The sequence below is a fragment of the Eretmochelys imbricata genome, chromosome 10, assembly GCF_965152235.1.
Source record: "Eretmochelys imbricata isolate rEreImb1 chromosome 10, rEreImb1.hap1, whole genome shotgun sequence".
Taxonomy (NCBI): Eukaryota; Metazoa; Chordata; order Testudines; family Cheloniidae; genus Eretmochelys; species Eretmochelys imbricata.
The window spans coordinates 25909113-25932029 of NC_135581.1; the positions used below are offsets into that span (position 1 = coordinate 25909113).

Below are 22917 nucleotides of genomic sequence, written 5' to 3' on the forward strand. Positions count from 1 at the left end.
TATGGAAGTAGAATCTGGCTCTGACTGAGTTTACTGATTATTAGATATAAATGTAAGTGTATGAGATTGACACTTCTGTAACATGGAAAGAGGTTGGATGGGTGGTTATTAGTGTACAGGGACAAAGTCATAGAAAAAAATTTACTGGTCCCAGGAGTAAAGATACCTTATCACGACTGTTAGAGAGCCAGTATCTGTGGATCCATCACAAAGTTGACAGAAGTAGTTAAGAGTAGTTTTCAGATCTGTACTATGAGGAGCAATTTAAAAACAGCATCATTAAAAACTATAAAGAAATCATCCTTTAAGTGCTACAAGATATATTTAATTAGTTTAAGGCAAATCTGCATCAAAATCTTGGCTTATGGTTCCATTGGGAGCACATCTTCTGGAAAAAACTCTACATTGTTTTATTTGTAGAACAGCATTAATTTTCTGCCTCAAGGTCTTCAGCTGTGTTATATGAAAGAGGTCACATAAGTGGTTCAGCAATGATCTTCCACAGCTCCTGTGCAAAGGGAAAAAAGTGTATTTTTAGAATGCACTCAGGCCACTATAACATGATAATTATTAAGGAATATTAAATTAGTTTCAACACCCGCCCGTTACATAAATTTGCTTGCAGCATGCATAAGGCAAGAAGTATCTTTGAAGACTAATTTAATTTAGCTATTATTCTTGGAGCTTTGTACCTTTTAGCTACAGCAAGAGAAGTTGAATCTACCTATTCCTGAAGTTAGCAAGGGAATTCAGTATTCTAAATAATTAACATTGCCATAAATTAAATGTCATTACAATAATTTCACAAATTCTGGGGTCTGCAGAAGGTACGTTTTGGCTGATAACTTGTTCTGTGTTTTTTTGCTTGGTTCTGCAAATGGTTCCTCATACAGCCTTCAAGGGTGTAACTGAATATATACATGCACTCAATATATTTTACTACAAAAACGTGAGGAACAGAAGACATTGAAAAGTGTCTCTATTTCTGGAGAATGAACAGTAGCAGATGTGTGTTTGCTAAATGGAACATTAGAAAGAAGACTGTCTTGGTCACAAGTGTAATTTATAAGCAGTCCTCTATCACCACCATATTTTAAATTGTGATTAGAGATTTCACTTATAGTTTCAAGTAGAATGGAAACAGTACATTACGGTTTTATTACATACAGAGCACTAAAGACCAACATGATCATAATACAATCTTTGGCAAAAAACATTTATGAAGCATATGAGACCTAGAAAATACAGCTGTAGCTCACGAAAGCTCATGCTCAAATAAATTGGTTAGTCTCTAAGGTGCCACAAGTACTCCTTTTCTTTTAACACAAAAACAGTATGTTGTTATTTCTTATGGCTTTGGCCATTGTACATATCAAAGCTGAATAAAAAAAAAATTAACTATGAAACTAGGGTTCCGTCCAAATCAGGTCCTATTACAGACAGATATTTTAAAAGAAAAACACAGAATATTTGACCAAATGAGTTTCAATCTTTACGAACCTCCAAGAGATTAAAAATCTAGTTCAAGGTTACTTACTTCTTCTGCAACAGGAGATAATCACTATTAACGTCTAAAATGGTACCAACGGTTACATTCTCTACGTGACTTTAGGTATTACTGAAATATATACAGTTGGGACAACAGAGCCCTCTGGTAAAATAAGTAAATAAGGAAACCATTTAAAAATTACTGCATCTGGTAATTTTTAAGATTATTAAAATTTATTAATAATTTGATATGATCTCTTTTTCAGTACACTTTAAGTAGCAAAGGTTTTTTTTTTACTCGAAATGTGGAAAGGAGCTTTTCTTACATAGAGAAACATACCATGGCACTATTTTAGACATTTACTAGCAAATAAATTAATATTTTAGTTCTGTTTTGTAGTTACTCTGAAAATCATGTTTTCTGTTGCTCTAGTGAGCATGTTTATGATGCAGATTATATTAATTTACTCAAAGGTAAAATAAAGCTTAACATAAGCTTTGCCCCGGTATGTAATTGATAAAACCTTGATATGCTATGACATAACCCAGCATAAAAAATGTAAATATAAAGGTAATTTCTTGGACAACAAATAGCTTCTTTATGAACGTAAATAAAATGGTGAATTGTTTTGTGTTTTTACTCACTGTATTGACTGAACTGAAAACTTTTTGAAGTAATTCTCTTAACACATTACATTTAGTGTGATAAACAACACTCACCAGTTGCTCAATCCGTTCATAAACGAGAAATTGGCAGAAAGCAAGCTTAATGGGCTCAGAAGTATATTTCATTTTGCTATCTTGTAAGTTTTCCAGATCATTCAAAGTATTTCGAAAATGATTGTAAGCTTCACATGTAATGTCCATATGTCTTAAGGTGAAGTTCAGCCTGGCAAGAAAGTATCCATTTAAAGTGATATCTCAAAACATTTTCCCTGTCCCTTGTATCTTAAATAGATACTTAACTTCCCCAAATATAGCAGCAGAGAGAAAATGCAATATAAATTCTTTTTATTGATGTCAAACAATAATGACCATGTTCTTTTCATAGCAAGTGTGTTATCTTAATTAAGATCAGAATACTGATAAGTTCTGGATAATAATTTCTGTCTCAAAGGAAGAAACTACCCTCCCTTCCCACCAATTTTAGGCCTTTTTCTCATTTAGCTACATTTGCGTAACTCTACCCAAGGATAGCATGACATGACACATAGCGAGAACAATGAGAGAGAATCATAACTCTTTCTCATGACTTTTGTAGGTTCAGAACCTGAGAACGCTTGGAGGCTAAAGAACATACTGTGCACTGAATACTCATTGAAATGTCTGATCAGTTAATGAGAATCAGAAGATTTGAAGCAAAAACAAAGATCTTAAGGAAGGTCAAGGTGGCACTTACCTCTTTTCTATTGATAAGTAAATTGTGCAAGAGTTTTTCAAGTTATGGGTGATTTTGTACAGTGTTTTGAATAAAGCATCTGTTAAGTCATCTTCATAAAAAACTAAAATACAAAAGAAACATTAACATAGAGATGAACGTTTGATTGTTTTAGTCATACATGATTTTAAACACAAAACAATCATCCTTACTTATGCAGATTATTTCTAATGAACAATCTTTAGGACAAATCCAGACAGTAGTGTAGGAGAAAGTAGGAAGAGCTTTTAATGGCAACAACTGACTCTGCTATATTAATCACAGCTGCTTTTTGTCAAGCCTTCACTGGTTTCTCAAATGTCAATGCAAATCATTAGTCTGGCAACTTGCATTATCTATAAACAGGCTCTCTCCCAACCAAGAAATACCTTACTGTATGTCTTAAATGAAGGAGGAGATATAAATCATGAGGCTGTTCAGTGGTAGTGGTTCCACTGAACTCAAAGTTAAACTTGTGTGAGAAGAGAATCAGGCCCATCAAGTTCCTTAAAGTGAAAAGATACAGTATGCCAAAAAAAGGCATCCAGCGACTGGTTACATCATCAGTAACGTAATCATATGATGTATAAGAAATGTTGCCTCCTGATCTGACTGTCTAAAGACACTAGGCAGGACTTATACACACAACTGAGTTCAACAAATTCAGGCACTACTTACTAAGAAACATACTGCAGAACAGCTGCACTAGAAAATATTCACCACTTTAGGATACAAACGAAAGGCTGAAAGTGTGATCAAATTACATAAAAAGAGTAAAGGGCATGGTTTTCGAGGAAAAAAATTTCTCTTGTTTTTTCCAAGGTCTACAGTGAAGGGTACAGAGTTCAAAAAATACTATCTAGATAATTTTCATTTTCTGAGAGATAAGGCGTGGTAACTTCACTACTGGCTGTATGAACTGTGCTCAGTTTACAACAAATTTGCTTCAGAGAAGTTAAAATTTCGTATGTGGTAAAAGAATATCTATACAATCACAACACTGCCTGAAACTTTTTTTACCCAGTATTGTTAGAAGTAACACCTATGACAATTATAACTCAAACATCAGAGAAACACGTCCCATCAGTCTATTTACTTCATTGCCAATATTTCGCTGTTTCTCCTATATAGTGAGGTCAGTCTGTTTGCTTGTTCTGTTATTTGTATGAGTCTTTCACTCAGCAACAGGACAGAGAAAAACATGTAAGAAAACCACACAAGTTGGCAGTGAGACTCTGGGCAGATGTAGTTCAAGAAACTACTTGCAACTGTTTTAAAAAATTTACTAAGTTTCAAGTTGCTGCTCCCGTTAAACAGTTTATTCAGATTTTGTTACAAGTTTATCACCACAAATGAAAGAACAGGCTGTTTCAAAAAGGTTTCCAATTTCTAATTTGTAATTATAACCTATAATTTTTGAAGACAGACAGCAAGAAACTTCAGATAGTGAAGACTATCATAACTCTGCTGAAGTCAATTAAACTTTACGTCAGCTGAGGATCTGGTCTACTTTAAAAAAAAACCAAAACCCTGAGTTATCCTATTCAAGATTAAATACTTGACACTTGCACATTCATATGTCACTTTCATCAAGTTCCCTGGCTTCGGTTACATTCTCTTACCATCAGCTGCTAGTATCACTGTGGTGTGGTCATGCAAATCAGCAATCTCTGCTTCAGACCAACTGTAGGGAGCTTCAGGGTCTATAACAAAGAACATACAAATTCATATTGGGTCAGACCAATGGTCCATCTAGCCCAGTAGCCTGTCTTCCAACAGTGGCCAATGCCAGATGCTTCAGAGGGAATGAACAGAACAGGGCAATCATCCAGCGATCCATCCCACTGTCCAGTCCCAGCATCCGGCAGTCAGGCTTAGAGACACCCAGAGCATGGGGTTGCATCCCTGACCGTCTTGGCTAATAGTCACCCGATGGACCATTCCTCCATGAACTGATATAATTCTTTTCTAAACCCAGTTATACTTTTGGCCTTCACAACATCCCCGGCAATGAGTTCCACAGGTTGACTGTGCGTTGTGTGAAGTAGTACTTCTTTTTGTTTTAAACCTGTTGCCTATTAATTTCAATAGGTGACCCCTGGTTCTTGCATTATGTGAAGATGTAAGTAACACTTCCCTATTCACTTTCTCCACATCATTCATGATTTTATAGACTTCTATCATATCCCCCCCACACACCCCAGTCATCTCTTTTCCAAGATGAAAAGTCTGTTTTTTTAATCTCTCCTCATAGACAAACTGTTCCATACCCTTCATTTTTGTTGCCCTTCTCTGTACCTTTTTCATTTCTAATATACTTTTTCGAGATGGGCAACCAGCACTGCACGCAGTACTCCAGGTGTGGGAGTACCATGGATTTATACAGAAGGATTATGATATTTACTGTCGTATTGCCTATCCCGTTCCTAATATTGTTAGCTTTTTTGATTGCCGCTGCACATTGACTCACATCTCTTTCTTGAGTGGTAGTAGCTAATTAGAACCCATCATTTTGTACGTATAGTTGGGATTATGTTTTCCAATATGTATTACTTTTTATTTATCAACACTGAATTTCGCTGCCCAGTCACTCAGGTTTTTGAGATTTTGTAACTCTTCACATTCTGCTTTGGACTTAACTATCTTGAGTAGTTTTGTATCATCTGCAAACTTTGCCATGTCACTGTTCACCCCTTTTTCTAGATCATTTATGCATATATTGAATAGCACTAGTCCCAGAGCAGACCCCTGAGGGAAACTACTATTTACTTATCTCCATTCTGAAAAATGACCATTTATTCCTACCCTTTGTTTCCAATCTTTTAACCAGATACTGATCTGTGAGAAGACCTTCCCCCTTATCCAATGACTGCTTACTTTGCTTAAGAGCCTTTGATAAGGGACCCTGTCAAAGGTTTTCTGAAAGTCCAAGTACACTATATCAACTGGAACCCACTTGTCCACAAGCTTGTTGACCCCCTCTAAGAATTCTAATATATTGGTGAGGCACTATTTCCCTTTACAAAAGCCATGTTGACTCTTCCCTAACAAATTATGTTTATTTATGTGTCTGATAATTCTGGTGATTCCTATCGTTTTAAACAATTTGCCTGGTTCTGAAGTTAGGTTTACTAGCCTGTAATTGACAGGATCATCTCTAGAGCCTTTTAAAAATATTGGCGTCATATTAGCTATCCTCCAGTCATCTGGTACAGAATCTGATTTAAGTGATAATTTACATACTACAGTTAGTAGTTCTGGCATGGTCAATGCAAAAGGCATCTGGCCTATCGAATGAACATTCCACTGCCCCCAACCCACAATAATCTATCTCCCACAACTGTTACTAGGGCAGCAGTAAAAGCTACAATGTGGAGAAAGGAGTGGATGAGAATTCACAGAAGGCTCCTTGGGGTTGGGTACTGATGAGTTTGTTTACTTGAAACTCTTATCCCCTTCAGGAGCTCCAAACCCCACTCCAGTGAAGTGCTCTGCTTTCCTTTCTCTATTATGACTGATTCTTCTCAGAATCGGTTGCCTGGGGTGCAAAGTTTTGCTTATATGAGTATAAAGTCTTGGTGCATCCCTTACCACCACATAGGCAGATCTGAATATTTGATTCTCAAGCGATTAAAAGAAATATCACAACAAAGAAAAAACAAAACATAAATAAATGTGAGTTTTGATAAAAATTCCTACTTAATTTCAGCTATGCATTTTAGGTATAGGAATACTGATAGACTGGATTTTTAAATGTCCAAAGACACTATCCAAGAGGCAACATAGCTACTACATATTCAATAAAGTTAGGAGTCAGCCTGTAAAGTCCAAAACCAGAATAGTAATTTTTTCTTCTCTCAAAACTCCATCTGCATGGATGGGGCTTTTTTAATCGTAAAAGAGAAGCACTACTTTTTCTGAAGGCATTAAATCCCATTACTGCTGCTTGAATGATTACATTGAGACAGGGTCCAAAGAAAGTGTAGTAGTCTGTTGCATACAGCTGCTTGTACAGTTCAGTGATGACAACTTCATTGTAAAGAACCTACAATTTTAACCCAAGAAAAATAGAGGTCCCTTTTATTGATACTGATATTCATTGCCCCCAAATTAGCTGTATTGATTTTCATTTATTCAGAACAAAAAGAACGATCCCCAGCTATGTGCCCTTGCCAAATATTTAAAGTATCATAAGTTCAGCTAAAAAAAACCCCAATCCTCTCCCCGCCAAAAACCTCACCAAAAATTGCATGCATCCTATCACAGAGCTACTTTAATTGTTCTAACCTCCCCACCCCCCTTCCCTTCCTAAAGGTTTGGAAGAATAGATGTGTTTTGCAGCCAGCCGGTCAACAGATTGGGCATTAGTGTATGTGCATGACGTGCATTATGTATGCTTACACACACTTCACAACAACATTAAGATAAGATCAAAATGGGACCCATCTAAGATCTTGGAAGCATGAAAACTTCAAAAACTTCAAAAGACTACTATAGTGAGGAATGCCAGACACTATAGTCCCATGGAATATTCATCGACTTTGGTATCTCTAAGTATGGCATAGATCTTTGGGAGCCAGGGACTGCATTCTGGCTCCACGCAGAGAGGAACTACAATCTATGAGGGATAAATTCTGCAGATTCTAGGACAGATAAGCAACTTCAGAGAAGTACCACCCCCCCGGAGGGTATTGCACATAGATTCATAGATATTAAGGTCAGAAGGGACCATTATGATCATCTAGTCCGACCTCCTGCACAACGCAGGCCACAGAATCTTACCCACCCACTCCTGCGAAAAACCTCTCACCTATCTCTGAGCTACTGAAGTCCTCAAATCATGGTTTAAAGACTTCAAGGAGCAGAGAATCCTCCAGCAACTGACCCGTGCCCCATGCTACAGAGGAAGGCGAAAAACCTCCAGGGCCTCTTCCAATTTGCTCTGGAGGAAAATTCCTTCCCGACCCCAAATACAGTGATCAGCTAAACCCTGAGCATATGGGCAAGATTCACCAGCTAGATACCCAGAGAAGAATTTTCTGTAGTAACTCAGATCCCGCCCCATCACATACTGGTTCTGACCAGGTTCAAGAGGCACCGTAGGGAAAGAATGGGGTTTTGGTAACAAGGGGCAGCCTGAACTGACTCAGGGTCCCTCATTTGATCCTTGAACTCATATGAGACTATAACCAGGAGGTCAAAACACTGTTGGAAGAGTTTGAAGGACTGGAAACCTACCAGTGTCTCCACGTGGTAGGCTTAGCATGAGTGTAGAATATACTGGTTTGTATGTTTTTTCATGTAATGCTTTTGTCCTAAATAAATGTACTATACTCTTAAAGCTGGGTGGTCACTCTCATAGCCCCTGGGAGATAGCAGAATGGCAGGAATAAGACTAAGGTCAGAATTGCTGGGATAAGCACAGTAAATTGCAATAAGACTGCAAGTGTGTCCACCCCAGTCTGGAGGGATGCGAGTCCCTGCCCATAGAGAACTGATGACTGGAGGCCTGAGACCTAAGGGGGCACCCTTAAGGAGACCATGGAGGGAGAAGAGGTGCAATTACCCACTGAACTGTGACACTTATTGGTTTAATGCAGACTTTTGTAACTCAATACTCCTGCTCTTGGAAATGATCACTAATTTCAGAAGGGGCCACTCCAACTTATTAAAAAGTGATTTTTACTAGAACCTGATGTAACTGAAGAATTGTTAGTTGCAGTTTAATACGTTTAACTATTTCAAAACTATCATGGAAAACAGTTTGAACTAAATGCATCACAACTACTTACCAGTACAGAACTCATCTTTCAGCCAGTCCAGCTCTTTTACCTTAACTTCACCTCCTGTACATACACACACACACAAAAACATCATAAAAAACCTACAGCTGATGGGCAAATTAACTGCATCCACCCTTCAGATGGTAACTTAGTGGAGATCATGGGCCAAAAATCAGCAGTGAAGTGGTGCTGTAAGTGGAAAAATGGTGGAAAAAGTGAAAAAAAAAAATTGACATGAACTGATTTGGCATTCAGCCAAATCAGATAGTTACACATGCAGAAGGAAACGATGGGAGAAGTGCAGAAGAGGGAGCCTGCTTTACCTTATGCGCTCCTGTTAGCTATTTTACCTGCAAGATAGCTCCCTTCCAACCCTTTAACATTTGTTTTATGCATTCCAATGAGAAACTATTACACCACTTCACCATTGACACTCAATTTACAACACTGCTGACTTTGGCCCAAAGACTTCCACGACTCCCAATTATTCCAGGTGACTCTTGAAGGATTCTGTATTACACAATAGCTTTGTGCAGCAACCATGGTTGCCTGTATCTGACTGGAAGAGAGCAGTGCCCTGAAAGAGTCCTGTGCTGTGCTCAGAAGAGCAGCAACCGCAATGTGGACCCTATATAGAGTTTTCATGTCTTTGTTTCTATGAGACATATTTTCAATTATGATAAAAAGTTTCATTATTTGTAAACATTTGGATAGTGACATCAACCTATATGGCCGCCACTGTATATTCTAGGAACAGTTCTACTGACAAAGGCACAAACTTGCAATTGAGAAATAACAAATGGTTCTTACCTGCTGGCTCAGTAAGATGCTTGTTTAATGTTACATTTTGCTCACACATAGCCAGAAGATCTTCACCAACATCTGGAAATAACTGATAATTGTACTGAAAACAATATTATATTCGGAATGTGCTGAAGCCCTGACCTACGTGATAGACTCCTTCTTGGGATGAGAGGATAGCTCAATCTCCAGGGCCTATTCATAGTTCCTGTGCTCTCTGCTGACACTGCCAATAACAAAGCCCAATATTAAGGCCAGCAGTGATGAGCAAATGTCATGATCTGGACACTTCTTCATGAAGAGGTGAACTTAGACTGCCAAACATTTTCACACAGACAACTAGCAGTTAAATACTTAGGATGTATCTGAACAGGAGACCTAGAGTTGAAAGGCTCTCTCTGTTCATAAGAGCAATCATTTTTGTAAAAACAACAGTTTTCTAGAGCGTTACAATCAAAGGCAGATTCATTTCTTCGGAAAACAAATTTAGGCAGGATCCACAATGTTAGTTGTTCTTAGTATTGTCTTTTTCAGACTTTTTGTTTGTTTTAAAACTGCAGTTTTAGCAAAAGCTAAGCTAATACCTAATTGACTGACAGGTTATCTCCAACTTGCAGCTGAAATTTCAATGGTATATCTGTCAATAAAATAAGATCCGCAAAGGAATACAAAAATAGCCATAGAACTGGTTCTTCATTTGCCTATATCAATCAAGTTTGAGACACTATGCAAGCTGCGCAAATAAAACAAAATATACAGAAGCTAACTTTCCAAAATGCTGTACATTAGAGACAAGCTAAATAATCAGGACTTTCTGTTGTACACAGCTAGCTTCCTTACGAGAAATGTAGCTGCTACCCAGTCATGTTCTATTTAAATTCAATGTAAAAATGTAACATTCCCTAAAATGACAGGTTTCAAAGTAACAGCCGTGTTAGTCTGTATTCGCAAAAAGAAAAGGAGTACTTGTGGCACCTTAGAGACTAACCAATTTATTTGAGCATGAGCTTTCGTGAGCTACAGCTCACGTCATCGGATGCATACTGTGGAAACTGCAGAAGACATTATATACACAGAGACCATAAAACAATACCTCCTCCCACCCCACTGTCCTGCTGGTAATAGCTTATCTAAAGTGATCATCAAGTTGGGCCATTTCCAGCACAAATCCAGGTTTTCTCACCCTCCACCCCCCCCCACACAAACTCACTCTCCTGCTGGTAATAGCTTATCCAAAGCGACCACTCTCCCTACAATGTGCATGATAATCAAGGTGGGCCATTTCCAGCTCAAATCCCAGGTTTTCTCACCCCCCCCCCCCCACACACACAAACTCACTCTCCTGCTGGCAATAGCTCATCCAGACTGACCACTCTCCTTACAATGTGCATGATAATCAAGGTGGGCCATTTCCAGCATAAATCCAAGTTTAACCAGAATGTCGGGGGGGGGGAGGGGGGTAGAAAAAAACAAGGGGAAATAGCAACTCCCAGTCTCTATTTAAGCCTAAATTAATAGTATCCAATTTGCAAATGAATTCCAATTCAGCAGTTTCTCGCTGGAGTCTGGATTTGAAGTTTCTTTGTTGTAAGATAGCGACCTTCATGTCTGTGATTGCGTGACCAGAGAGATTGAAGTGTTCTCCGACTGGTTTATGAATGTTATAATTCTTGACATCTGATTTGTGTCCATTTATTCTTTTACGTAGAGACTGTCCAGTTTGACCAATGTACATGGCAGAGGGGCATTGCTGGCACATGATGGCATAGATCACATTGGTGGATGTGCAGGTGAACGAGCCTCTGATAGTGTGGCTGATGTTATTAGGCCCTTTGATGGTGTCCCCTGAATAGGTATGTGGGCACAGTTGGCAACGGGCTTTGTTGCAAGGATAGGTTCCTGGGTTAGTGGTTCTGTTGTGTGGTATGTGGTTGTTGGTGAGTATTTGCTTCAGGTTGGGGGGCTGTCTGTAGGCAAGGACTGGCCTGTCTCCCAAGATTTGTGAGAGTGTTGGGTCATCCTTCAGGATAGGTTGTAGATAGGTTGTCTACAGCCAAGCTCTGCGATACAACCGCATTTGCTCCAACCCCTCAGACAGAGACAAACACCTACAACATCTCTATCAAGCATTCTTACAACTACAATACCCACCTGTGGAAGTGAAGAAACAGATTGATAGAGCCAGAAGAGTTCCCAGAAGTCACCTACTACAGGACAGGCCTAACAAAGAAAATAACAGAACGCCACTAGCCGTCACCTTCAGCCCCCAACTAAAACCCCTCCAACGCATTATTAAGGATCTACAACCTATCCTGAAGGATGACCCATCACTCTCACAAATCTTGGGAGACAGGCCAGTCCTTGCCTACAGACAGTCCCGCAACCTGAAGCAAATACTCACCAACAACCACATACCACACAACAGAACCACTAACCCAGGAACCTATCCTTGCAACAAAGCCCGTTGCCAACTGTGCCCACATATCTATTCAGGGGACACCATCAAAGGGCCTAATAACATCAGCCACACTATCAGAGGCTCGTTCACCTGCACATCCACCAATGTGATCTATGCCATCATGTGCCAACAATGCCCCTCTGCCATGTACACTGGTCAAACTGGACAGTCTCTACGTAAAAGAATAAATGGACACAAATCAGATGTCAAGAATTATAACATTCATAAACCAGTCGGAGAACACTTCAATCTCTCTGGTCACGCAATCACAGACATGAAGGTCGCTATCTTACAACAAAGAAACTTCAAATCCAGACTCCAGCGAGAAACTGCTGAATTGGAATTCATTTGCAAATTGGATACTATTAATTTAGGCTTAAATAGAGACTGGGAGTTGCTAAGTCATTATGCAAGGTAGCCTATTTCGCCTTGTTTTTTTCTACCCCCCTCCCCCCCCCCCGACGTTCTGGTTAAACTTGGATTTATGCTGGAAATGGCCCACCTTGATTATCATGCACATTGTAAGGAGAGTGGTCAGTCTGGATGAGCTATTGCCAGCAGGAGAGTGAGTTTGTGTGTGTGTGGGGGGGGGGGGGGTGAGAAAACCTGGGATTTGAGCTGGAAATGGCCCACCTTGATTATCATGCACATTGTAGGGAGAGTGGTCGCTTTGGATAAGCTATTACCAGCAGGAGAGTGAGTTTGTGTGTGGGGGGGTGGAGGGTGAGAAAACCTGGATTTGTGCTGGAAATGGCCCAACTTGATGATCACTTTAGATAAGCTATTACCAGCAGGACAGTGGGGTGGGAGGAGGTATTGTTTTATGGTCTCTGTGTATATAATGTCTTCTGCAGTTTCCACAGTATGCATCCGATGAAGTGAGCTGTAGCTCACGAAAGCTCATGCTCAAATAAATTGGTTAGTCTCTAAGGTGCCACAAGTACTCCTTTTCTTATTCCCTAAAATGAAGATCCTGATTCCATTTCACACTTGTAAGGCACCACTTCTTTTTTGTGTCATCTACTGAGAAATTTTTTGCACGGTATTATCAAGAAATCAAGAACCTGTTACTTGGTGTCAATATGTATAATCAGAAAAAAAGAAAAAAGGGCTAAACGGAAAAAACCCAGCAGAAATAAGAGATGCTTCATTCAAATTTCCTGTGCTTCTACACAATTAGACTTTTTTCATGATAGTGTTTAATTAAAAATAATTGCATCAAAGTACCTGTGCAGTACACAGTCTTCGCAACCATTGCCATGACAATGCTTGTAATTCCAGTTCCTCCTCCAAGCTCTAGTACTGTGCAACATCTGAACGTGTCCTGTTTGAACAAGATATAATCTGCAAGAAGAAAGGCTCCTCGCCAGACCTTCAGGAGAGAGCAGAAGGCATAGAAAGTTAAGGCTCTGATGAACAGTTCACGAAGTGCAGGATACCAAGAAGAAGATACATACTTGTTTACCAACATCTTCCAACGGTGTTGCCATTGTATGCTCTGGTAAAATGAAAGCAAAAAAATGAAACAAGTACTTTAAAAAAAATCTTTAGCTATGACTCTTATTTATGTTACTTGTTCATTTAAAAAAATGTTGTTAAACTTAATGTCAAAGGACACTATCTTTACCGTCTGGGATCATATTCTTTTTAAAGTTACATTTTTAAAATTTGTGTTTTTAGACTCACTCATAAAACACAGTAAAAAGTAGGGTGCTTAACACTATACATGCAGTCTCTGAACATAAACAAGGAACTGTTTACAGTAACATAACAATGAATAGGTATTTATAAGTGGCTGTTTTTATGTTAGAACATTTATCACAGATCTTCCATTTAACCAGATAACAGGTGGACTACAGGCAGCGGTAGCATAAGCTTATTTTGTAATTTATCAACCTGCCTCAATCCTGACTTGAAAAAGACAAACTCTATGGATGAGAGAGATTTTGTTGTGGACTCTGAGACTACTAAAAAGTATGCTATTGTAGTGACAGCTATAATAGTGGTTTGAGAGGTGGACAACTATCCTCCAACAAATGAACTAAGATCACATAAAGAAAAGGAGTGCTTGTGGCACCTTAGAGACTAACCAATTTATTTGAGCATGAGCTTTCGTGAGCTACAGCTCACTTCATCGGATCACATATTCCACTGAAGAGCCAAATGTCAGCAGCTTTTGTTCAGTAACATCTTAAACTGGTATAGTTCAGCAGAAAAAGCTTTCTGGAATTTTGGATCCCTGGAAACCATCGGACAAATTCTGATTCTCTGTATAATCAATCCCCTTCCTTACGAAGGAGTTTTAAATAGAATAACAGAAGCACTGTTATTGTAGCAATGTCGGTCTCAGGATATTAGAGAGACAAGGAAGGTGAGGTAAACATCATTCATTGGACCAACTTCTGTCAGTGAGAGACAAGCTTTCCATCTTACACAGAGCTCTTAGTCCTGAACGAATAATCATACTATGTAAAGAACTACACACCTAAACATTTTGCTTTAGCAGCTAAAACATGAAAGAGTCAAATATAAGTAGATCACATTCTTCTTGCACTACTGATAAATACCAGAAAAGTTTAACTGACAATACAAACTGTCGTATACACCAACATGTTTACAATGTGTCCTCCCATACTTTAGGATTTATTATAAATTAAAAAAAGAAGAGCACCCACTTGAACCAGATTAGCCATGAAAACTACACTTAAAAAGAGAAGAAAGTGTCTGTTTTTCAAGCAAATGAAAAGATTCCAAATCTGAAACTTGAGTTTATGCTCTGCAACAACTAAAGGCCATAATAGCTATACTTCAGAGCCTTGATGGGTGCAGAGAGTCAGGAACTACCTGAGTTACATGACACCTGGTTGATGGGGAATTTAATTTTCAAAAAGAAAATTTCATATCGAGGTAACAAAGCGTTACTACTCAACTAAGTATCAAAGTAAAAGCAAATCAAGTTGGCAGTACCTGTTCATTTGGCATAAAATAACTGCTACTGCTGTATTATATAGCCCATGTTTTCTTTTGTATGAACAAAAGTAAGTGATTAATGTCTGTGTATCAGCCTATAGCTTTGCTTACCTATTTTAATAATATTATTGCAGGTACTTTCCTGCTTTGCATCTTCAAAAATATCTTCTCCTCCTTTAGTCAGAATTATGGGATATACTTTGTCCCTTGAAAGATCCTCCACGTCTGGATCAGACACATATTGAGGTCTTCTGACCACTTCCAAATCCCCATCATCATCCAGCAGAGCTTCTATCCCTTTAAAATTATTTGCTTCTCTTCCATTTTTGTTGAGAAAATCTAGATCATTACTACCTTTGTCACACATTTCCTTCCCATCTCTGGTTTGGTGTCCCATATTTTCTGTTGTAAGTTCTTTTTCATTTTTTCTCTCAGACTCCCAATTATTTTTGTTCAAAAGGAGCTGGAATTGTGATAGAAATACTAACACAAAAACAGAAAAAAAGAACGTCAAACACAAACAATGAAAGATTAAAGACAGAATCAATATGAAACTTGCATTTTCTAAATTTATTTCCGTATAAAATATCAAAATAAACATAACAGTATTTTTTTGATAAATCACTTAGTTTACATGAGAGCTAAACCAGATTATGAGACAGTTCTCTGTAGCTGGAAAAATTGGCACTATAATTACAGTGAAATATGTTACTCTGTAAACGTTAACAACTCTTAAAATATTTTATAACTAAATACAATGAGTGCTGACATTTCTGTCTTAAGGCAAATTTTTAATGACCAATTAAGAATTTAATTTAATCCTCGACAGCAGGTTTCATGATTACAAATAAATTTAAGATAAGATACATAAATAAATGCGGAGCTCTTATATTGAGTTTTTCATCTGTAGATCACAAAGCACTTTACAAAGGAGGTCGATATTATTATCCCCATTTTACCAATGGTGAAACTCTAAGCACCATCTGATTGTACATTACCTGGCTGTCCAACGGTATTCAATCGCACCATGAGATGTCTTTTGCTTGGGGTGTGTAGATGAACATCCGAAAGTACAGTGTTGCTTCTAAATGTGATGTCATCCATTGTCTTTTTCTTTGCCACATCTACCATAGTATGCTAGGGACATCTACAACAAGACGACAGCACCTTGTGAAATGCTGTCACAACAGGAGATGCTTCTCTTCTCAATACATTTTATTTAAAATGTTTGCTCATTGGAATAACTTCATAAGACAGTTATGGTGAAGATCCCAGGCAAGTCAGAATCATGCAAACTTAGTACATCACTCTCCAATAAGATATTAAAAAAAAAAAGTAAAGCAGGATGTCCACTGTAAAAACAATAAATATAAATATAGCTTTGAGTTATAGTCTGGTAGTTTTAAAAGTTGCCATATCATTCCTTATAAGAAAAAAAACTACAGATTATATCGTTTATGCATTCAGTAAAGTTGCTGACATCTCATGCTGTCCACTACAAAACCGAGGCTTCAATGTGCTGTCAATACACAACCCCGGGTTTTCCAGGCTGACTGGCACAAATCTTGCACCAAACCATTTGGAAAGGGAAGCTGTGTAAAAAAAAATTGTACCACATTCTGAAACCACATCAAACAGGTCTTTACTTTGGTACATACATACACAGATCAAAGTTTTCAAAGCGACTAATGGCTTTTGGTGGCCAGCTTGAGACAGCTTTAAAAGGCCTGATTTTTAGATGGTGGGTGCTCAGCACTTTCAAAAAGTCTGGTAACTTTAATGCATTTCATTTTGGGCACCCAAAATCACCAGTCATTGTTGCAAGCTGTGGCCAGTGTGTCTAAATGTTTCATTACAAAAGCAAAGTAAATCCCAACTCTTGACAACATCAGTATTTCAACATCTTGCAGTGAACATTGGCATTGACAAATCTGATTTTCTGCCCTATAGCTTCAGAATTAGAAGGCAAGAGATTTTTAAAATATTAGTTACATTCTTTCTAGTCATTCCTCCATACATGCTTAGGAGCACTAATGTCGAGGGCTAAACCATGCTCCCTCTACAGAGGCGCAAACATACATTAATAGAAAATAACCCCTCACTGTGGAAATGTTTTTCAACATTTAAAAATCTCTGTAACTTACATGATAATTTTGAACCTTATCTGTGATCCTGTGGATAGACAGACACAAACATCAGCTGTTTGGTTTCTCTTTTTGAAAATGGAAACTTTTGGTCCCTTTCTTATACATTTTGTGGACAATCTATTCTAACCTAGAACTGTATCTGAGTCAGAAAAAATGCACTTAAAAAAAATGTTCCCAAAAGTGGTCTTTTATCAGAGGTGTTAGGGAAGCTGATGTGTAGACCGTAGTAGAAAAAAGGAAACTAGAAGAATGCGGTAAGCTCTGGGGTGAATATAGAAGGGATCAAAAGTATCTTGTATTTTGTCTCTCGGTCTTTGTAACCAATAAAGCAAGGAGTGTAAGCTATTTCAAATAAAATCTGGTCTTCTATGTGTCTTCTCAAGCAAGTAAACTCCCCCCAGACTACCCGTGACTCTTAAAGAATCTGCCTCTCTCTTCACATGTAAGAGTTACACATTCTAGTGGAAGGAGATGATAACTAAGGTGGAAAATGGAGTGACAGAAAATCCTGTTTACCCTTCTCAATGCATTTCTGACGAGATACATGAGATTGGGAAAAATTAAAAACAAGATATACGCAAGGTGGCATATAACTCTTGGTGTAGCTGCCAACAGTCAACTTTCCAGTCCAGCACACATCATATAGGCTCCTTCTCAGAGACAAAAGTATCACAACAGGGACAGGCCACTAAGGATACCACCACTGGTTGGTCCTTTAAAATTCAAATAATAGATATGCTCCCTTTTCTCATGAAAGCTCAGCTGCTTGGTGCACTTCTCCACAAAATGAGGCCCAAACCCCTCTATGTGCTTTCCTGATAAGGAGTAGGCTTTTCCTCCATGGGAGCTGAGATAAATTTTGATTTTCTGTTTGTTTTAAATTAGGAGTAGTGTTTCCAGTCCAAAAAGCAGTGTGTCAGTATTACAGCATAGAAATGTTCTGAGAACATAATAGCTGTTTTGTTGTCACAGAACAAAAATAGAACATAATCTCTTATTAAACATCTCTTTACCCCACTTCATTTGTATCATGTTCATCTTAACTCATTCCTATTCTGGGATTTTTAATACACAGGCCATGTGCTGAATCTTCTCCCAGAACACAAACTAGAGTGTAATCCTTATGAATACTAGAAAATGTTTCTTTTTCCTGTCTACATTTATCACTTATTTGAGATGAGAAGTATTTCATAGGCTATACTTTGTAAATGAAACTGATTTGCTGACAAACAAATGGAATAGTTAGCTCACTCCAAAAAAAAAAAAAAAAAAAAATCACAGCACCATATGAACCACTGTTTAATTAATGAATATGAAATGATATTTCAGTTTGAATAGCTACTACCTCTGGTAAACTTACTAGACAAATAAAAGTGACCAGAATTAGTAACTAAATATTTTGTTTCACATTAGCAGAAAAACTCCTTATTTTCCAAATATAGTAGTAAAATGAAAGTAGAACGATTTTTTTATTTTTATTTTGGAGGGGGGTATAAAATTCCCCAGCGAACACAAGACCTACAAGGAAAGGACCACTACAAGCTACACTTCACAACTTGGGATGCAATTGCTGTACTTTGGGCATTCCCCACCCGCAGGCTTCTCCATATTTCAGGCAAGGAAGTGAGATGCTATTTCAAAGAAGTAGGTGGTAAGCCATAAAGGCAAACTGTAAAGAAAAGCTGGACTCGTGCCTCATCTCCCCGTTGCTTCTTGATGACAAGGGGGGTTTGCTAACTGACTTCTTTCTCCAAAACACTCTGAGCTAACCAAACAAAACACGCCGGGCTGCCCAAGGTGGCAGAAACTCCTTGTTCTGGAGACTGCGTTTCCCTTCCCTGCAGAGCGGGGCGAGCGGTGCCCAGGGGCCACAGACCTGCTAGAAACAAAGCCACGCGGGGCTCTCGTGCGACAGACAATCCGCCCCCGTTCCCAGCCCCCTCTGCACAGCCCGCCATGGCTGCGGCAGCTCCCCAGGCCCGGCGGTCTCCCGGGGCACTGGGGCGCGGCCACCGCCGGGAGCCCGGGGTTTCAGGCATGGACGCTTGTGGGGAAGAGGCCCGGCGGCCCGCCCCGGCGTTACGGGACCGCAGCCGAAGGAGGGACCAAGGCCTGGGGGAGCCCGGCCCGGCGCTCACCTCCCGCGGCAGAGCTAAGGCGGCTGTCTCCGCCGCCATGGGGCAGCCCCAGCTCCCCCATGACGCCATCACCCTGCGTCCCGCCCAGGCGGTGGGGGGAGGGAGGGACCTGATCAGGGGCGTGGCCTGTTGAGAGCCAGAGGGGGACCAAAGCGGGGCAGCAGGGACCCGGATGCTGCTGCTGTCCGACCACTTACCCAAGGGCCCCCTGGGTAAGGGGCGGGGCTAGGCTAGGCTGGATTCTCACCTCTAAGGAGCCTGGCTCAGTGGCCCGAGGCCTGGCTTTTAACCCGCCCCCGCCCCCGGTTTTGGGCAGCTCCCTGGGTACTTCGCCTGCCCCCGGGCTGCCCAGCAGTTCCTGCAGCCTCCCCACCTGCGCGTGGGCACCAAGGGGAGTCAGCTCCAGCGCCCCGCGTCTCGAACGGGCTGGCGGCCGCTGGGGGGCTTGCACCGTCCCTGCTAGCGCTTCGTATCCGATGAATTGGTGCTGACACAGGATGTTCCCTAAAACCCTTTGGAGACACACCGGGGGATTGTCTCCATAGTGTGGCAACGCGGGCTACAGCGGTGTGATTGCTAAGGCACGCTAACATGTTACGCATTAGTTGGTCTGTGTAGACCAGGGGTGGACAATTATTTTTTGTCAAGGTCCAAATTTCTCGGTCAGGGTATAGTCAAGGTTCAGACTCCAGAGAAAATAATAATAAAAAGCAATATAAAGCGCTTTCAGGCTCTGAACAAATGTGTCTGGCACTCCAGATTCAGCCCACGGTTCGCCTATTGAATACCTGCTGGTGCATACTAACGGTTTCCCCGTGCACTGTAATGTAGAGTTTGAAATGCTAGTACATTAAAGTGCACTAAGGAACCTTTAGTGCACACCAGCAACATCCACATGGACCAATTAATGCACCACAGGTTAGTGTGCTTTCACAATCACACACCTGTAGTGCACATTGCCCCACTGTGTAGACAAGCCCTTATTTCCTACAAGAGTGATAGGGGCTCAGAGGATGAGGCAGCCTAGTAATTAATGCATCCAACTTGCAGCTCTTTGCCCTTTTGTCAGGGCAGTAACAATATTTGTGCCTGAACTTAAGCCAGGAATCTTCAACTTTCCATCCACATCTGGGCTTTTACCCTTTTAGGGTGTCATAGGGGGGCCTGGGCCCTTCCTCTCCATTGTGTCCCACCCCAGGGCCCTGTGGGAAGCAACACTGGCATAGCTGTCCCCACAGGAAGTCCAAATTAATCTCCCTGGGCTATCATGAGGTCCCTTCAGTTTGGCGTATAACCCTTACAGTCCAGTCTCTCATCCAAAAAGAAAGAAAGAAAGAAAAAGTCCAAAGGTGCAAGGCCCTGCATTACCTGCTGGTTCTCAAAGAAAGCAGTATTTAAAGAAGGCACCACCTGTGGGCCTTACCTGCTCTCCCCTCTCAGGCTCAACCTGTAGGAAACCAGTCAGAAGAATGGCTCCTTTCTCTTGTAGGCTGTCCACCACCCTTCACCTTGGCTTCTGAGTTGCATTTTAACCAGCTCCTCCAGTCACAGCATGTTCTGCAAGCCCAGAGGTGGGGGCTACATAGGCCAAGTATTGCCTTTTAACCTTTTCAGACAGTGTGAGGTTTTTGTACCCCATCACAAGACCCCATGAAGGTCCTTGGAATTACATGCATCCAATAGCAGGAAAATCAGGTCAAAGAACTGTCATTTACAGCAGACTTAACCTTGATCTGATTTTCACAGCTGTGCCTGTAACTGGTCCTTGAGAATCCCTTATACCTTATAGGGTTGCCAGGCATCTGATTTTCGACCGGAAATGCCTGCTGACTGAGCCGTTGAAAGTCCTCCTGCACCCTAACTCCCCCCTGTACCCCAACCCCCAGCCCCAGCCCTGATCCCCCTTCTGCAGCCAAACTCCCTCCCGGAGCCTGCACCCCACACCCCCTCCCACACCCCAACCCCCTGCCCTAGCCCTGAGCCCTCTCGTACACCTCAAACCCCTCATCCCCAGCTCCAGCCCAGAGCCCACATCCCCAGCCGGAGCCTTCACCCCCTTCTGCACTCCTAACCCCTCAGCCCCAGACCAGAGCCCCCTCCTACACCCCAACCCCTCATCCCTGGCCCCACCCCACAGCCTACACGCAGAGCCCTCACCCCCTCCCGCACCCCAACCTCCTGTCCCAGCCGGTAATGACTGGCAGGGCTGCTGGGGGGCAGAAGGTGCTGGGGGCGAAATGGGGGTTGACTGCTGGTAGGGGCTCAGCACCCGCCATTTTTTTCCTGTAGGTGCTCCAGCCATGGAGCAACCATGGAGTCAGCGCCTATGAATACTGTGAATTATTAGGAATTTTAGGCTGTGGCACTCTTAAGGTCCACAATGTACAGTTGTAAGGGGAGAAAAATATCCAGCCTTTCACATCCATTATTGTAGTTACTGTTATACATTATTTTGGGTCAGCATCAGAGAAAAGTGCTTTGAAGATTTTTTCTTCCTTTCATCTGGCTCTCATGAAAAGACCAGAATATTATTTTGACTTTTGGTGTGATATGCAGCCACCTAAGTTATTACTGGAGCCCCTCTATGCTAGCATAGTCCCTGCTGCTGCAAAGTGCTAAAACCATTCACAGAAGCAAAGCAGGTCATGTTCATCATGAAATCTTATCAATTCACAATGGAGAAAAACAACACAAAAACTGCATCAGTAAATGTCACTATCTAAAAAGTTAAATACTATTACTTTACACAAAGAAGTTTTTAAATCAAAGTGCAAATTAAATGATATAACAATTAATTAGTTTTGGAATTGCTGTCTCAGAGAGTCTGAGGAAGAATGAAATTATCAGGCCTCTGCATGTTATTTACCCAGTGAGCACTGTAGGCCAAATCTTGTGGGTGGCAAAGGGGTCTCCAAGGAACTGGAGTTGCATTGTGCAGAGGTCCAGCTCTGGAGAGGCTCTGCATATGGGGACTCTTTTTGTGGTGCAGGATTCCACAGTAGCTTTCTGTGCCTCTGCCCAGCAAGGCTTTGGGGTCAAGGTAAGCCATGGTTGGAAGAGGTAGGGCATGGATGATGGGGCCCAGCTGCTAGATGTTGGCCTAAGTCCCCTGCACAGGGAGAGTAGAGAATGATAATGATGTTTCAGGGGACAGCTATTGCAGAATGGCACTGCCAGTGATTTTAAAATTAGGCAGAACTTTTATAGAAATTAATCCTATTTAGTGGATGTGAAAAGACCAGACTGTGTGTCTGCCCAAATCTGGAGCTAAGAAAATAGAAGCCATACTTAATGCTTACATTTCAGAGCCTTTCATCCATAGTTTCTGAGAGACCGATTCCTAACTAAGCTGCTGCAGCCTCTCATAGAATTCCCAGAAGCAGTTATAGGTCAAATGGGTTCAAAACGAAAATGATAGCTTGTCCTATACCTAGCTGACATTTTCATTGTGTAACTCAATTCACAATTTTTCTCTACTGAGCTCTCTCTCTCTCTCTCTGCAGGTACTGTACATTACTGTCACGGATGAAAGCAGAAGCATGATGAGAATTCAAACAGTTTTTAGTTTTAATTGATAAAACCTCTCATCCACAAACTGCTGATTTCTTTTCATACATCTCATTTCTTCCTTTCCCCTCACTTGTTTCCACGCCCCCCCAAGCTGTGTATCAATCACATGCTGCTAAATAACAGTATTATAGTTCATGTGGAATTA

General features: G+C 40.7%; 1 protein-coding gene across 4 annotated transcripts; it reads right to left on the reverse strand.

Moving 5' to 3' along the window:
- Positions 1-233: 233 nt before the first annotated feature.
- METTL22 (methyltransferase 22, Kin17 lysine) lies at positions 234-19331 on the reverse strand. 4 transcript variants are annotated; one of them, XM_077827844.1, is made up of 11 exons: positions 19203-19331; positions 15916-16064; positions 15029-15400; positions 13405-13445; positions 13175-13319; positions 9499-9570; positions 8698-8751; positions 4528-4608; positions 2888-2990; positions 2209-2377; positions 234-508 (listed from the first exon to the last, which is right to left on the reverse strand). In XM_077827844.1, exons 2-11 carry the CDS (start codon positions 16046-16048, stop codon positions 473-475), a joined length of 1206 nt encoding a protein of 401 aa, XP_077683970.1. In that variant the 5' UTR covers positions 16049-16064; positions 19203-19331; the 3' UTR covers positions 234-472. The 4 variants fall into 4 exon arrangements, with proteins under 4 accessions (XP_077683970.1, XP_077683969.1, XP_077683972.1 ...); XM_077827843.1 differs by having other exon boundaries at positions 15916-16269; positions 19203-19266; XM_077827846.1 differs by lacking the exon at positions 19203-19331 and adding an exon at positions 18941-19170.
- Positions 19332-22917: the final 3586 nt, after the last annotated feature.

Bases quoted from the DNA above. Each gene is read 5' to 3' on its own strand.
- METTL22 (XM_077827844.1), bottom strand. From the start codon at position 16,048: ATGGTAGATGTGGCAAAGAAAAAGACAATGGATGACATCACATTTAGA. The intron at 13,446-15,028 runs GTAAGCAAAGCT...TCATTTTACCAG, and splicing joins CAATAATATTATTAAAATAG to AGCATACAATGGCAACACCG. The intron at 9,571-13,174 runs GTACTTTGATGC...AGTTATTTCCAG, and splicing joins GAAGACTGTGTACTGCACAG to ATGTTGGTGAAGATCTTCTG.